The sequence below is a fragment of the Sminthopsis crassicaudata genome, chromosome 1, assembly GCF_048593235.1.
Source record: "Sminthopsis crassicaudata isolate SCR6 chromosome 1, ASM4859323v1, whole genome shotgun sequence".
NCBI lineage: Eukaryota > Metazoa > Chordata > Mammalia > Dasyuromorphia > Dasyuridae > Sminthopsis > Sminthopsis crassicaudata.
This window is the reverse complement of record NC_133617.1, coordinates 130977881-130995828: the sequence shown is the minus strand read 5'-3', so window position 1 is coordinate 130995828 and position 17948 is coordinate 130977881. Positions and strand designations below refer to the sequence as shown.

The following is a 17948-nucleotide window of genomic DNA, read 5'->3' as shown; positions in this document are numbered from 1 at the left end:
CATATACATAGCAGTCACATTGCTGGAGGAATTTTAATAGGCTAAAATTTGCTTTATCAAGTCATTTAAAAAATTATTGTTTTATTGATACTTTTTTTTATGTCTACAGTCATTTGCTTGTTACTGCTTCCTATTGTAGAACTTGGAATAAACTAATAGATGAAATAAATCAACAAATTATCACTGAATAAAATATTATCACTGAATAAAATTGTCTTGTTCTGCTCCTGTAGTCTATTACTTTATTGTTTGTTTTCTTTGCTTTGTGTCATTTCATAAAATTCTTCCAAAATTTCTTTGAATTCTTTAGATTTATAATTTCTAAGCAGTTAACAAAGGAATGCAATGGAATAGACGTATATAATGTAATGGAAATGGAATGGAATGGAAATATTCTGTAATGTTTAATATAACCATTCATTCATCCATCCCCCAATAAGGAAATACTTTCAATCTAGTTCTTTAATACTTACATTGCTATTATAAATAATTTTGTATATATGGGATCTTTTCCTCTTTCTTTGACCTCCTTAAATTATATTTAAAATGGTGACAACTTAGCATCCTGAGACCTAAAGCCTAAAGAAAACAGTACCCTGCAAACCACTGTATTTGCTTCCAGCATAGCCCCTGTACTCTTTATTGAGTGAAGAAATTTTTCGGGAGGTGGGACCTTCAGTCCTTATCACCAGCAACAACAATTGCTGACCAGTTTTCATGAAGAAGTGGAGTGGCAGCAATTTCAAGACCACCAGTACTTTTAGGCCAGCCTTCATGGGATCATCTCAGAAGACATCTGCTGTGGAGAAAGGGTCCAGAATTACCCTCCAATGGACAACCAACTTCCATATCTCAGAAACTTGTGCCTTCTTTGCTGAAGCAGCAGGGCACCTAAAGAAGAGGCAGATAACCTTACTTCAGAGACCATCTCTCTTCAAACTCTGATCATAGGAATTATTATCTTTTTCTTTTTGTATCTCCAATGTTTGGCACTTAATAAATGTTTCATTTACTTAGAATCACATAGTATATATCGGAGATGGGAATTGAATACAGATCTCTTAGATTCATGGCAAGTTCTGTCTACTGCAAATTGTCTTTCTGTAACTTTTAAAAAATATATTCTGTCATAAAAATATTCATATTCACTTTATTCTTTTATAGTTGGTATTTTTGTGCATATTTTGTAGTGTGTGCATATATTAGTACAATCATTCTATATAAATTGTATATACAGCCTTCTTTCTATTCAAGGTGTAAAGCCAAAAATCTTTCACTGATAGGTCAGCTTTTTGGTCACACTGCCCCTCTGTGGTTACTTGCTTTTGGCACTGAAAGTTGAGTGGTTTTCCTGTGGTCACACCTGGTGTCCACCTAAAAAAGGAATTTAATCTAGATCTTAATGACTTTCAAGGTCTCACCTCTATCCATTATGCTATGTTTCCTCTTTGAATTTAATTTTTAATTAAAATTTATAAACCACTTTATTATAAATTGATTTTGCATTTTTGAATTTGTTTTTTACAAAAAAAAAAAAATGTTTTTTTATTTTTTCAGAAATGCGGGATAAAATGAGAAAATGGAGGGAAGAAAACTACCGAAATAGTGAACAGATAGTAGAAGTTGGAGAGGAGTTAATTAATGAATATGCTTCCAAGCTTGGAGATGATGGTAAGCTTTTAGTTTTTTAAACATAATAATATTCTATATCTATATCTATATGTATGTGTGTGTGTGTATGTGTTTATGTGTGTATGTATATTTTATAATAAGTTCAAGTACCAATAGATGAATCTTATGGATGACTGTTGAGGAAAAAAATGACCCACCCAAGAGCTACAGATATCACCTACTTTCCATATACCCATCCATTGTTGATTCCAGGTCATGAATTCCTTTATATGATCCTTTAGCTGCTGAATTTTGTTTTGGGTGATTTGTACCCTATATCACAGATCAGTGATTTTTTTTTTTTTTTTTCCTACTGATGTGAATAAGCAATCTAGCTTTAAATTAGCAGATGATATTAGAGTTACTATGACCAAAAATTCATCCCGCTGAAGTTAACCTGGGTTAACACTTTCCAAATTTTGTCTCGTCCTTGGATAACAGATACAGTAAATACTTTATTAGGTCATTACAACATTTCCAGCTTGGTAAAATTGGCAAGAAATCATTATTATTGCCTTAGACTTTGAAAAACCCAGGGTTACTTATAAACCACAGTGAGATATTAAAAGAGGAGTTTAATGGTAGAATGCTTTTATGTACCATAGTGCAGCATTAAAGAAATTTTGTTGATCTAGTAATTGGAATTAAAAAAACAAAACAAAACAAAATTCTGCTTTTAGAATTAAGGGAAGAGAATTAAAAATTAAAGTAGTTTTGCTACTTTCTAGCTGTTTGATCATGAATTAAATTAATTTATTTTCCTGAGTTTGTTTTTTTCATTCTGTAAAATTAAAGTTGGGCTAGGTGATCTTTAAATTTTCTCTGAGATCTGTCTTATTAGTGCTTTTATTACACAGCTGAAATTCCTTCTTACCATTATGTACATTGATTTTAGTAAGGTATTTGACCAACTCATCTTTGAGTTGCACTATATTAATAAAGTGCAGTATATTTGTGGCAGATTGAGTAACTATGGTCAGATTAATGGATCGATGTCATTGTACTGGGAGCTCAGTGAGTTCTGTCCTTGGTGATTTCCTATTTGTCATTTTTATCAGTGTTTTGCTTGAGGATTTAGAAAGCCTGTTTATCTCATTTCCTGTTGAGGTAGAGGTATAATAATTCCATGTGATTCTTTTGATCTTGTTAGTTTTGAATAGCCTAGAAGTAACAAGAAATAAACTCAGAATTCTGCATTTAAAAATACAGAGAATAGTTTAGGATAACAGCATATGAAAAAGTCTTACAGATTTTTACCAAAAAAGTGAATTAGAATATGTAAATAAAAATAAAATGTTTATATTATGGGAAGTAAGTTTCCTTATTCTTTTTATTGGTGGCCTGTTTTAGTCCCCACAGCAGCTATTCCAAAACTTTTCTACTTTTCTCAGTGCCTAATCAAGTCCTTATTCAATCAAGAATTTCTTCAATATCAACATTATGCTAAGCTTTGGGACTGTAGTAGTAATGAATGATACAATCCTTCTTAATCAGACGTTTACATTCTAATGAGGAGGCAATAAAAGCATATATAAGCATATATAGAATAATTATTAAGTACTTTTAAAAAGTAGTTTGGAGGGACAAGGCATTAACAGTTAGTGTGATCGAGAAGGCTTCCTATAGTAGATGGTGCTTAAACTAGTTCTTTAAGATAGAGAGGAAATCTGTGATATGGAAGTGAACAGAGAGTACCATCCAGTCTAGGTCAAAGGTACAGAGTATTCTGTATGAGGAATAATGAGTTCAATTTCGTTAGGTCACACAATATGAAGAGGAGAAAGAGTGGTTGGGGCTAGGTTGTGAAGAGATTTAAAAGCTTAATAAAGGAATTTGTGTTTTATCCTAGAGCCATTAGGAAGTCATTGAAATGCTTTAATAGAGAAATGTTACCATAAGATCTGAATTTAAAGAATATCACTGAAGAGGGAGAGATGAGTCAGGAAGACTAGTTAGAAGGCTAATCTCTGCAAGAAGTCAAGAAATCGTTATGGTAATTGTATGAGTAGAGAAGGATTTGTGTTTAAGAGATATTGTGGATGGAAAAACAGCAACATTTGGTGTACTACATAGAATATTTGGTAAGAGAGAATAAGGAGAGGATAAATTTAAGGTTGGAAGAATTCTGACTGACAAAAAACAGCAAAGTGTAGAAGAGGGGAGAATTTGGAAGAAGTAATGGTTTTTGCTTTGGGAATGATGAGATCTTTAGGACTTCCAGTTTTAATTAAACAATAAATGAAATGGAATTGAATGTCTGGAGAGAGCTTGGAACTATATACAGATTTGGAAATCATATGCATAAAGATGTGGTAAATAAAATTATGGGGATAAATGAAGTTATTAAGAGAACTGAGGAAGGAGCCTAAGACTGAGTCTTAGGAAATATCTGCATTTAGGGAATGTGATCTCTGTGATGAACTGATGAAAGAGTGAGAAGCAACAGTTAGGTAATGTTGGAGAACTAGGAGAGAATAGGGTCATGAAAGGAGCAAGGAAGACTATCTTGTAGGAAATTGGGAAAAGGAGGATAGAGGTGATGTCATTAGATTTTGAAATGAAGAGCACAGGAGCTCATTTGAATAGCCTTAGGTTTCTCAGTACAGTAAGGGGAACGGTCCTCAATTGAAAGAAAGCTTGGAAGCAGATATTTTTGAGGCTTGAAGAGAGAAAAGAAGGTTTGCAAAAAAAGCAAAAAAAGTTGCTGAGGAATGATTAAATAAAAGAACCAGTTTGCTGTCGTGAAAGCCCATTCGAAGTTGAGTGATATTAATTTATAATGTATTTAGTTAGCATGATTATGTGACTTCCTTCAGTAACACATGAGTAGAAGAAACAGATGTAGAAGTGATCTAGGGCTGAAGTTTAGCAGGAGACAAACAGTAATAGTATAGGGGAATAAGAAATTTGAAAACTAACTTTGCATCTGATATAAACTTCTTAAAAATTTTTCTCTACAAATTTCTCTGTATCATCAGCTAATTTTTCCTTCTCTGTTTTTGTGAGAGGAAGAAGTGTTATATTGCTTCTTTTCTTTGACTAATTTGGACTGACTCCCATTTCTTCCTATTACCTTCAAAGTCTGGTTCTTTCAGTTTATAGAATCTTGCATTAGAGCTGGAAGGATCATTTGATGCCATGTAACCTAATTCCTTTTCTTTACAGAGAAAGAAACAAAAGCTCAGAAGTTAAGTGATTTGCCCATCTAATGAGAGTCAGAGATAGCATTTGAACTCAGGCCTTCCTGACTCCAAGGTCAGTTCTGCTATGCTGTGCTGTTTCTCATTTCTCTCTATTAGCTTTTCTCTATATCTATCTATATACAACATCTCTTTACTACTGCTATTAATAAGAACACATCATTATATACTGTTTTAAGGTTTACAAAGTGACATTGGGCAAATCACATAATATCTGAGCCTCAGTTTACTCATCTGTAAAATGTGGAGTTTTAACTAGACAAACTTCCATCTATCCCCAGTTCTTAGTACAGTGCCTGGCACTTAGTAGTTATTTAATAGATGATTAGTCACTTAATATTATAGTCCTGAGCCAACAATACTATGAAGAAGGGTAAGTATTATCTTACCCATTTTGTAGGTGGGGAAGATAAGGCCAAAGTAAGTGAAGAGGCTTCCCAAGGTCACATACAGTAAATGTCAAAATTAAGAGTTTTCTGACAAAAAACTGTATTTTAAAATGTCTTATTAGATTTTAACATTTGAACATCAATACAACTCAACTTGCTTATAAGCTCCACTTAAATTAATCTCCCAGGTGTAAACTTTTTTCATTCCCTCCAAGACTCCTTCACAGTTTATCTCTTCTAATGTACTTTGAGATCTCTTTTGATACAGTCACAGAATTTTAAAGTTGAAAGGCACTTTTGACTTATGGTGAAAGGTATTATCTATCCAAAAAAGAGTTGGTGACTACAATTCAAAGATACTTTTTTTTTTTCTTTTTTTTTTTACTTTCTTAATTATTTTTGTCTGTTTTTTCTTTCACAGATTGACTAACATGGAAATATATTTTGTGTGATTATGTATAACCTGTGTCAAATTGCTTGCCTTCTCAATGAATGGGAAATTTGGAGCTCAAAATTTGAAAAAAGAAGTTAAAATTGTTTTTACATATAATTGGGGGGAATTAAAATATTAATTTTTTTAAAAGGCATCTTGATGGTGCGACTCCAACTCTATACACAAAACTTTACTATAATATAACTGAGAAGTGGTTATCCTAATACCTGTTTGAAGATTTCCAAGGAGGGAAAGCCTATCACCTCTCGGAGGCAGCCCATTTTCCTTTTGAATAGCTCATATTGTGAGGAAGTAGTTTTTTTGGTGGTTTTGTTTTTTCCATTAACAAACTTATATTGACAGCTTTGCAACTTTCACCGTTTGCTCTCACTTCTATTTTCTGTGGCAAAAAGAGCAAGTCTGATCCCCCTTTCACATGACAGCCCTTCAGATACTTGAAGAAAACTTACTGAGTCTTGTTTTCTCTAATTTAAATATGCCCATTTTCATAGTAGATCCAGATATGTTTTTCTGATTGCCTTCTCTCTAGACACTCTCTAGCTTGTCAGTGTCTTTCTTAAATCATGGTGCCCAGAACTGAATATAATATTGAATTTGAAACTTTGTGAGAACAGGTGATAAGGGACTGTTACCTCCCTAAACTACGTAACTTTTAATGCAGTCTGAGTATACATTATCTTTTTTTGGCTACTAACTCATATTGATCTTTAAAACCTTTAGGTCTTCTTTTAAAGTAATTGCTATCTAACCATATTCTTTCACCTTTATTTTTGATATTGCTTTTTTTGTACATAATATTTTATGTTTTTTCCTTATTAACAAATACCTCTATCATTGCCACAATATTTTCTTATTTGATACTCATAACAACCCTGTGAAATAGGTGCTATTAATTTCTCTATTTTACAGTTGCAGAAACCGAGGCAGAGATTAAATGACTTGCCTAGGTTTACACAGCTAGTAAATGTCTGAGGCCTTTTTTGAACTCAGATCTTCTCTACTTCAGTTTACCTAAATGCCTAAGTAGCCTCTAGCTAAGTTATCCTGTTACAAAAAGATAGGAGTAAGCTACTGCTTATAACTTATTCCTTGAATTTATTGGGTCTGAATTTGTGTGTGTTTATTTTGTTTTGCCTGACTAGGTTGTAAATGTATTGAGGGAAGGGATGAATTTATTTTGTCTCTGTACTTATAGTACTTACCACAGGGCCTGGAACATTGTATAAATTTAATAGCTCTTGTTGATTGATTGATATCATTGTAGTATACAAGCCATTGTTTTGATTTTGAATTTCCCCAACCCCCCTTTTCATTGTTTCATAAAGCTCTTTCAGAATTTGTTTATATCCCAACTACTTTTTAGTACTTATTATGTTCATATGCTATAATTTATTTCACTGTCTTCCTTTAAGGATTTTAAGGACTTTAAGGATTCTTTCACTTTTTTTTCTCAGTTTTATAATAATAGTGCTATGAAAATCTTTGAAAAGATTGCTTTTCAGTTTTTTATAATACTGTCAAGCTATATGCTCAGGAATGAAGTCTGAGTATTTTTTTTTTTTTAATAGTTATTATGTACTACCAAATTTCTCTCTAAAAAAGATTTAATTTATAGGAAAGTACTTCTCCCCTCCCACACATCTCTTGTCAGTATTGTGTCTGTGCTTTTCGATGTTTTTGCCAATATTATGAATAAATTGATGCTTCAAGTTATTTAACTTGATTCTCTTGGGTTATTAATTTGAGCATTTTCCTAAGTCATGATTAATAAATTGTGTTTACATCTTTGGACATTTATATCCTTACACCATTTAACAATTGTGAATTTGGAAGCACCCATGTATGTAGATATTATAGAGCATTTTATCTGTCATATTTGCTATAAATATTTTAAAATATTTTTCTTTTGTATTGTTGTGCAGTTTTTAAAAATACAGTTAAGCCTATTTACCTTGTTTTCTTCCACTTGTTGAAAAAAGAAATATTCTTTCCATTTGCTGAAGAAAAAAGAGTTGGTTCCTTTCCATACCTATGAACTCTAGAAATGATGGTAGAAAAAAAAGCCTCATAATCCTCACTTTTTCTTTACCATTAAATGAAGAAATTAACTCAAGTTTCCTCTTTCTTTTTTTTTTTTCCTTCTTTTTTTGCTTCTTTTAATACTGTACTCTTTTGGTATCCATACCTTGCTGATCATTCCTTTTTCTACCTTTTTTTTTCCCCTGCCTGTTTTTCTTTGGACCTTTGATTATGTGTTCTGTAGAATTCTGGAATCTTTTCTTTTTTTCCTCTTAATAATCACTACAGTGGTGGTCCCCATCAATCCCCAGTCTCAGAAACCATTTTTATTTTTATAAACAAAGGGCTATTTATCTGTCTCACATATTTACCTGGACTTTCTACCTGTACCTCCAATTTCATTTATCTAAAATTGGGCTACCAAACGAAGTCTTATTGCCTGCTGATTTTTTTTTAATAATGTTATTACTTATGCATCTCTTAAAAGATGCATACCTATTATCTCTTATACCTAGTCATTTACAAAGTTCCTTGGTTTCTATCCCTGTAATAACTTTTGAATTTGTCCTCTTCTTTTACTTAAAAGTAACCACTGCAATTCAGGTTTTTATTACCTCTCACTTGTGTTATGATAATCTCTGAAGTAGTTTCTATTTCTAGTCTCTCTCTTTTCCTAACCCTTATGACAATACTACCTAAACTAATCTATTTATTTAACGCTATACCAATCAGACTCCCCCCAAAAAACTTTTAATGACCTAGAAAAAAATAACAACAAAGTTCATATGGAAAAACAAAAGGTCAATACTTTCAAGGAATTAATGAAAAAAAAAAAATCAAATGAAGTTGGCCTAGCTGTACCAGATCTAAAAGAGTGGTTACCAAAACCACTTGGTATTGGCTAAGAAATAGATTAATTGATTAGTGGAATAGGTTAGGTTCAAAGGACAAAACAATCAATAACTAATAATCTAGTGTTTGACAAACCCAAAGACCCCACCTTTTGGGATAAAGAACTCATTGACAAAAATTGCAGGGAAAATTAGAAATTAGTGTGGCAGAAACTAGGCATTGACCCACACTTTATACCATACACCAAGATAAGGTCAAAATGGGTTCATGACCTAGGCATAAAGAATGAGATTATAAATAAATTAGAAGAACATAGGATAGTTTACCACTCAGACCATGGAAGAAGAAGGAATTTATGACCAAAGAAGTAAGAGATCATTATTGATCATAAAATAGAAAAATTTGATTATATCAAATGAAAAGTTTTTGTACAAACAAAATTAATGCAGACAAGATTAAAAGGGAAGCAATAAACTGGAAAAACATTTTTACAGTCAAAGGTCCTGATAAAGGCCTCATTTCCAAAATATATAGAGAATTGACTCTAATGTATAAGAAATCAAGCCATTCTCCAGTTGATAAATGGTCAAAGGATATGAATAGACAATTCTCAGATAAAGAGATTGAAACTATTTCTAGCTATATGAAAAGATGCTCCAAGTCATTATTAATCAGAGAAGTGCAAATTAAGACAATTCTGAGATACCACTACACACCTCTCAGATTGGCTAGAATGACAGGAAAAGATAATGCAGAATGTTGGAGGGGATAGGAATAAACAAGGACACTGATACATTATTGGTGGAATTGTGAATACTTCCAGCCATTCTGGAGAGCAGTTTGGAACTTTGCTCAAAAAGTTATCAAACTGTGCATACCCTTTGATCTAGCAGTGTTGCTGGGCTTATTTATATCCCAAAGAGATTTTAAAGAAGGGAAAGGGACCTGTATTTGCAAAAATGTTTGTGGCAGCCGTCTTTGTAGTGGCCAGAAACTGGAAACTGAGTGAATGCCCATCATTTGGAGAATGGCTGAATAAATTGTGGTATATGAATATTATGGAATATTATTGTTCTGTAAGAAATGACCAGCAGGATGATTTCAGAAAGGCCTGGAGAGACTTGTATGAACTGATGCTGAGTGAAATGAGCGGGACCAGAAGGTCATTATATGCTTCAACAAAAATACTATATGATGATCAATTCTGATTGACATGGCCCTCTTCAACAATGAGATGAACCAAATCAATTCTAATAGAGCAGTAATGAACTGAACCAGCCACACCCAGCGAAAGAATTCTGGGAGATGACTATGAATCATTACGTAGAATTCCCAACTCCTCTATTTCTGTCCACCTGCATTTTTGATTTCTTTCACAGGTTAATTGTACACTATTTCAAAGTCCAATTCTTTTTGTACAGCAAAATAACTATGGATATGTATACATATATTGTATTTAACATATATTTTAACCATATTTAACATGTATTGGTCAACCTGCTATCTGGGGGAGGGGGGTGGAGGGGAAGGAGAGCAAAAATTGGAACAAAAAATTTTGCAATTGTCAATGCTGAAAAATTACCTACGTATATATCTTGTAAATAAAAAGCTGAGAGAGAGAGAGAGAGAGAGAGAGAGAGAGAGAGAGAGAGAGAGAGAGAGAGAGAGAGAGAGAGAGAGAGAGAGAGAGAAAGAGAAAGAAAGTGAGCATTAGGGAGAATGGGAAAGATATGATTCAAGTATTGAAATTGGCCAAAGGCATACATATATCTTTAAGAATATAGTTAAGTTCTTTATGGTGAAAATATTTTTTTTTTTTTTTTATTTTTTTTTTTTATTATATATATATATATATATTTTATAATATTATCCCTTGTATTCATTTTTCCAAATTACCCCCCCTTCCTCTATTCCCTCCCCCCGACGACAGGCAATACCATACATTTTACATGTGTTACAATATAGTCTAAGTACAATACATGTGTGTGAGTATCATTTTCTTGTTGCACAATAAACATTAGAATCCGAAGGTACATGCAACCTGGGCAGACAGATATTAGTGATAACAATTTACATTCCCCTCCCAGTGTTTCTTCTCTGGGTGTATCTACCTCTGTCCATCATTGATCAACTGGAAGTGAGTTGGATCTTCTTTATGTTGAAGATTTCCACTTCCATCAGAATACATCCTCATACAGTATTGTTGTTGAAGTATACAGTGATCTTCTGGTTCTGCTCATTTCACTCAGCATCAGTTGATTTAAGTCTCTCCAACCCTCTCTGTATTCCTCCTGCTGGTCATTTCTTACCGAGCAATAATATTCCATAACTTTCATATACCACAATTTACCCAACCATTCTCCAACTGATGGACATCCATTCATCTTCCAGTTTCTAGCTACAACAAAAAGAGCTGCCACAAACATTTTGGCACATATATGTCTCTTTCCGCTCTTTAGTATTTCTTTGGGATATAATCCCAGTAGTAGCGCTGCTGGGTCAAAGGGTATGCACAGTTTGATAACTTTTTGGGCATAATTCCAGATTGCTCTCCAGAATGGCTGGATTCTTTCACAACTCCACCAGCAATGTATTAGTGTCCCAATTTCCCCACATCCCCTCCAACATTTGTCATTATTTGTTCCTGTCATCTTAGCCAATCTGACAGGTGTGTAGTGGTATCTCAGAGTGGTCTTAATTTGCATTTCTCTGATCAGTAGTGATTTGGAACACTCTTTCATGTGAGTGGATATAGTTTCAATTTCTTCCTCTGAGAATTGTCTGTTCATATCCTTTGACCATTTATCAATTGGAGAATGGTTCGGTTTCTTATAAATTATGGTCAGTTCTCTATATATTTTGGAAATGAGACCTTTGTCAGAACCTTTGTTTTTAAAAATATTTTCCCAATTTGTTACTTCCCTTCTAATCTTGTTTGCATTAGTATTATTTGTACAGAAACTTTTTAGTTTGATGTAATCAAAATCTTCTATTTTGTGATCAATAATGATCTCTAGTTCTCCTCTGGTCATAAATTCCTTCCTCCTCCACAAGTCTGAGAGGTAGATTATCCTCTGTTCCTCTAATCTATTTATTATCTCCCTCTTTATGCCTAAATCATGGACCCATTTTGATCTTATCTTGGTATATGGTGTTAAGTGTGGATCCATATCTAATTTCTGCCATACTAATTTCCAGTTTTCCCAACAGTTTTTTCCGAATAATGAATTTTTATCCCTAATGTTGGAATCTTTGGGTTTGTCAAAGATTAGATTGCTATAGATGTACCCTTTTTTGTCCTTTGTATCTAATCTGTTCCACTGCTCTACCGGTCTATTTCTTAGCCAATACCAAATGGTTTTGGTGACTGCTGCTATATAATATAGCTTTAGATCAGGTACACTTAGACCACCTTCCTCTGAGTTTTTTTTCATTAGTTCCCTTGCAATTCTTGACCTTTTATTCTTCCATATGAATTTTGTTGTTATTTTTTCTAGGTCATTAAAATAGTTTCTTGGGAGTCTGATTGGTATAGCACTAAATAAATAGATTAGTTTGGGGAGTATTGTCATCTTTATTATATTCGCTTGGCCTATCCAAGAGCACTGAATGTCTTTCCAATTATTTAAATCTGATTTTATTTTTGTGGCAAGTGTTTTGTAATTTTTCTCATATAATTCCTGACTTTTCTTTGGTAGATGGATTCCCAAATATTTTATACTCTCAACATTTGTTTGGAATGGAATTTCTCTTTGTATCTCTTGCTGTTGCATTTTGTTAGTGATATATAAAAATGCCGAGGATTTATGTGGATTTATTTTGTATCCTGCCACTTTGCTGAAATTTTGAATTATTTCTAGTAGCTTTTTAGCAGAGTCTTTGGGGTTCTCTAAGTATACCATCATGTCATCTGCAAAAAGTGATAGTTTAATTTCCTCATTTCCTACTCTAATTCCTTGAATCTCTTTCTCGGCTCTTATTGCCGAGGCTAGCGTTTCTAGTACTATATTGAATAGTAATGGTGATAGTGGGCAACCTTGTTTCACTCCTGATCTTACTGGGAAAGGTTGCAGTTTATTTCTATTGCATATTATGCTTACTGACGGTCTTAAATATATACTCCTGATTATTCTAAGGAATAATCCATTTATTCCTATACTCTCAAGAGTTTTTAGTAGGAATGGATGTTGGATTTTGTCAAATGCTTTTTCTGCATCTATTGAGATGATCATATGGTTCTTATTAATTTGATTATTAATATGGTCAATTATATTAATAGTTTTCCTAATATTAAACCAGCCCTGCATTCCTGGAATAAATCCTACTTGATCATAGTGTATTATCTTGGAGATGATTTTCTGAAGTCTTTTTGCTAATATCTTATTTAAGATTTTAGCATCAATATTCATTAAGGAGATTGGTCTATAGTTTTCTTTCTCAGTTTTCGATCTACCAGGTTTAGGTATCAGTACCATGTCTGTGTCATAAAAGGAATTTGGTAGGACTCCTTCATCCCCTATTTTTTCAAATAATTTATATAACATTGGGGCTAATTGTTCTTTAAATGTTTGGTAGAATTCACATGTGAATCCATCTGGCCCTGGGGATTTTTTCCTGGGGAGTTGATTAATAGCTTGTTCTATTTCTTTTTCTGACAACCTTTTACCTTTACTCTGTATGTATCTCCCTGCTTTAAGTGTGTTTCCTGTAGGCAACATATTGTAGGGTTCTGCTTTTTGATCCAATCTACTATCCGTCTCCGTTTGATGGGATCGTTCATCCCATTTACATTTACAGTTAAAATTACTAATTCTGTATTTCCTGCCATCGTATTATCCCCAGATTATGCTTTTTTCCCTTGACCCCCCTGATCCCCCTCCCCGATATTTAATTTACAGACCCCCCTTGTGACGCGCAACCCTCCCTCTTTTTTTTTTTTTTTTTTTTTTTAGGATCCCTTCCCCCTCCCTCCAAGTCCCTTCACTTATTCTCCTTTTCCTTTTCCCTTTTCCTCTCCCCCCTTTTAATGAGGTGAGAGAAAATTCTCTGAAAAACAAATATGTTAATTATTTACTCTTTGAGCCTCTTCTGATGAGAGTAAGATTCACACAATGATTCTCCCCCTCACTAAGTTCCCTCAGATATGGTGTATTTTCTATGTCTCTTCCTGGGATGTAGTTTCCCTCTTTTTATCACTCCTTCCCCTTTTTCTGAACCGACCTCCTTCCCTTTACTACACCCCCCTTTTTTTCTTTTATATCAGTAAAATCAAATTATCCTTGAGTATTTTTTATATACCCACAACAGAGTTACAGTTCTCAAGGGTTCTGTGTACCTTTTTCTGTTTCTCTTCAGTCTTGTGGATGTAGATCAAATTTTTTGTTTAAGTCTGGTTTTTTTCTTAGAAACATATAGAATTCCTCTGTTTCATTGAATGACCATCTTCTTCCATGGAAAAAGATGCTAAACTTAGCTGGGTAGTTCATTCTTGGTTGCAGTCCTTGATCTTTTGCCTTTCGGAATATCAGGTTCCAGGCCCTTCTATCTTTTAATGTGGAGGCAGCCAGATCTTGGGTGACCCTTATTGTGGCACCTTGGTATTTAAATTGTTTTTTTCTAGCTGCTTGCAGGATTTTCTCCTTTGTGTGGTAATTCTGCAGCTTAGCCACAATATTCCGTGGTGTTCTTTTTTTAGGGTCTATTTCAGAAGGAGTTCGATGAATTCTTTCCACATCTACTTTCCCTTCTGTTTCTATTATCTCTGGACAGTTCTCTTTGATAATTTCCTGTAAAATAGAATCTAGGCTCTTTTTTTGGTCATAGTTTTCTGGAAGTCCAATAATCCGCAGATTATCTCTCCTAGATCTATTTTCCAGGTCTATAGATTTTCCCAGTAAGTATTTGACGTTGTTCTCCAGCTTCTCATTTTTTTTGTTTTGTTTGACTGATTCTTGGGTTCTCTGTGAATCATTCATTTCTATTTGTTCCATCCTGACTTTTAAGGAGTTATTTTCTTCTTTCACAGTTTTTAGTTCTTTTTGTAAATGCCCAATTTCGTTTTTAAATGAATTATTTTGCTCTATTGAATTTTTTTCCATTTCCCTAATTTTTTTTTTTTGAGAATTATTTTCTTTTTCCAATTCAGAAATTCTATTTTCTTGAGACTTTTTTATCTTTTCCAATTCAGAAATCCTACTTTCCTTTGTTTTTTTAACCTTTTCTAATTCACTAATTTTGTTTCCCTGCATCTCCTGTGAATTCTTTATTTTTTCCAACTCCAATTTCATAGCTTCCCTTTCCTTTCCCCATTTTTCTTCGGTCTCCCTCAATTTTTTAAGAGCTTCTTCTAGGAGAGAGTTATGTGATGGGGGGCAGGAATCGTTCCCCTTTAGGTTGTTATCTTCTGAATCTTTGCTGTTAACTTCCTCGGGGTTGGATACCCGCTCTTTCTCTGTATAGAAGGAATCTATAGTTTTTCTAGCTTTTTTGCTCATACTTAAAAAAAATCTTTTGGGGTCTGTCCCTGGGGTAGGAAATTATTTACTTCTTTACCAGCTTCCTCCCAGACCGGATGGATGCAGCGGCCCCTGCGCCTGAGCTAAGATAGAGCTCTGGGAGAGAGTTCCCCACCCCCTCCCTGGAAGTGCCTCAGAGGTGATTAGCACTACTGTGCTTCGAGGGCGTAGAATAGTGAAGACTGCAGGAAGCCCAGGCTATGTGTCCGGGTGGGGAGTGGATGTTTGCAGCAGGTGACGTGAGAAGCCCCTGTGCTCAAACTGGAAGTGTCTGCCAGAAACCGCGGTCCCTAGTTCAAAGGTTCCGCTTCTCTGGGACTTCCTGGAGCTGAGTTCCACTCCCTCCAGCTAAGCTAGGCAGTGTGTGTTGCCTTGGGCCGTATCCATCTTTATGGTGAAAATATTAAACAAGATCACTAAAAATAAAAAAAAAATCCATCTTATATATATGCTTAATCTTTTAATCTTAATCTTGAACATAGTAATTATGCTCAAAATCCCTTCAATATCATCTCATAGCCTATGGAATAAAATGGAATTTCAAAAATTTGGTATGCTTGCTAGTTTCTGAGCCTGTTTTTTTCTTGTGCTCCATTAAAATAGTACCTATCCTTCAAGTACCAACTTCAAAGTCATTTTTTTTTTTTTTTATGAAATCTGCTTTCTTTCCCTCTCCATCAAAACACATATATCTCTTTCAACAATTTGCCCTTGTTCACTTCTGTCCACTAAGTTTCATATTTCCTTTTCTCTTTGTAATTTTCTCTTTTAGGCCTTTTTGAGAACAGAGACTATCTTATTTACCTTTGTATCAACTCAGTCAGTAAACATACTCAGTGCCTATTAGGTGCCAGGAACTATTCTGAATAATGGAAATTAAAAAAGACACAAAAGACAAACCCTCCCCTCAAGAAGCTTACAATCTAAATAGGTGAGACAACATGTTCAGAAATATATATATATATAAAGCAAACTATAGGATAAACAGGAAATAATTAACAGTGAAAAGTCACCAGAGTTAAAAGGGATTTATAAAGGTTTCCTATAGAAGGTGGAAATTTTAGTTGGGACTTGAAGGAAGTCAGTAAGTGCAGTTGAGTAGGGATGAAGCATGATAAGAGTTCCAGACATGAGGAACAGCCAGAGGAATGCCTTGACCTATTTTCCATAGCAACTAAACAGTTCTACAGATAAGATGCTCTATTAAGTATTTGTCTAATGAATAAAAGTATTGGTCCACAAATCTGAACTTTTTTCTTGTTCTTGGTATAACAGTTTTAAAACAGTGATAAACCCGGTGTCACTTATATGAGAGCAGACACGAGGGACATGAAAGAAACATTGTGATGTAATGACAGTTAAAAGATGTGGTATTTGGTTTGGAAAAGTCTTTAGAGAGAGAATATTACTTTCAGAGGACTATTGTGTGGCAAAGTATAGAGACTTATTTCATGTTAATGCAGAAGGTAGAACTAGAACTGAGAGAATCCTGGCAGTTTTAAATTCAATAAATATTAACTCTAACTGTATGCAAAGGGATCTGGCAATACAAAGACCAATAAATTTCCATTCTTAAAGAGTTTCTAAAGGAAGTACAATATGTACAGTAGATAAATATGAGGTCATAAGAAGTAGGGAAAGAACAACCAAAAGGACCAGAAAAGTCTATGTTGGAGGTATAGTTTTGAATTATGTCATGTAATTTTGAAGGCCTCCAGAAGACATTGGCAAGCTTGATGGTTAACTTGTGCAGATGGAGTCAGAGTATGGAATTAGAAATTTGGGGAAAAGTTAGTACTCAGTCTGATTAGTGTGTATCTCATGATAGGTAGGAGCTGGATTATAGAGGTCTTTTAATGTCAGGTTGAGGACTTTATATTTTATGCCAGAATGATTGAGGAAGAGGGAAGAAAGAGGAGACACTAAAGGTTTTGAGACAGACCATTCCTTAGAGAGTATGGAGTTTAGATTGGAGAGGGGAGAACAATTAAGAGGCAATTAAAATAGATATTGAAATATGTTTAGTTTATAAGAATTGAAGTAGAGAGCCAGTAGCTAAGGAGGGATTGAATATAAAAGAAAGATTAATAGATAAAGTTTCTATAGAGGATGGGAAGAGATAGAGGGCACAAGTAGAAGGGTCACTGCTTTCTCAGGGACCTTTTCTGACCCACGTGCCCCCACCCCTAATCAATGGCATCCTCCTCAAATTTTTGGATGCAATAATTTGCACTTATCTGTTTATATATATTAAATGATCCTTGTAGCATATAAACTCCTTGAGGGCAAATAGAGGTTTTCATTTGTATTTGTATCTCCAGCACTTAACATATAGGCACTTATTCCTTATTGGATTGGATTAGAGAAAGGAGAAGAAAATGAATGAAAATATAAAAGGATTTTGAGCAGTGGAAGAGGGAAAACGAGAGAGTAATAAATGATTTTTAATTTCTCAGTAAGGTAGGAGTTATTTACATCTATTGGAAAATAAAGGGGATGCTTTAAGATGTTTTAAGCATTTTTATTTTACAATTTTCCGTTTGTCTTTTCATCTATCTAGTTTGGATAATATACGAACAGGTGATGATTGCTGCTCTGGACTACGGTCGGGATGACTTAGCATTGGTAAGTAGTTCAACTATATTTTCTTTGCCTTACATATTCTACATAGTTACAGCTTAGCATGAAAAGGTGTAACTTAGATTTTTAAAATACTTTGGAAGTAATCTATTTTTTTAAGGGTGTAAAAGAAAGTTTAATTTTAATGATATAGTCATTAAACACTGATCAAAGATAAATGGGAGTAGTCCTGGAGTGGGAAGCCACCTTCTCCCCTTTTCTCCTTTCT

The 17948-nt window shown here is 34.0% G+C and overlaps 1 protein-coding gene across 2 annotated transcripts in view; it reads left to right on the top strand.

The window, feature by feature from the left end:
• The window catches only part of EMC2 (ER membrane protein complex subunit 2), a 67737-nt gene that overhangs the window by 9944 nt on the left and 39845 nt on the right, over nt 1-17948 (top strand). Inside the window, exons 2-3 of one of the 2 annotated variants that reach the window (XM_074267037.1) lie at nt 1558-1671; nt 17661-17725. In XM_074267037.1, the coding sequence (XP_074123138.1) occupies nt 1558-1671; nt 17661-17725 (179 nt within the window). Of the gene's footprint in view, nt 1-1557; nt 1672-4901; nt 4927-17660; nt 17726-17948 lie in introns of those variants that run through there. The other variant, XM_074267047.1, reaches the window with a different exon arrangement.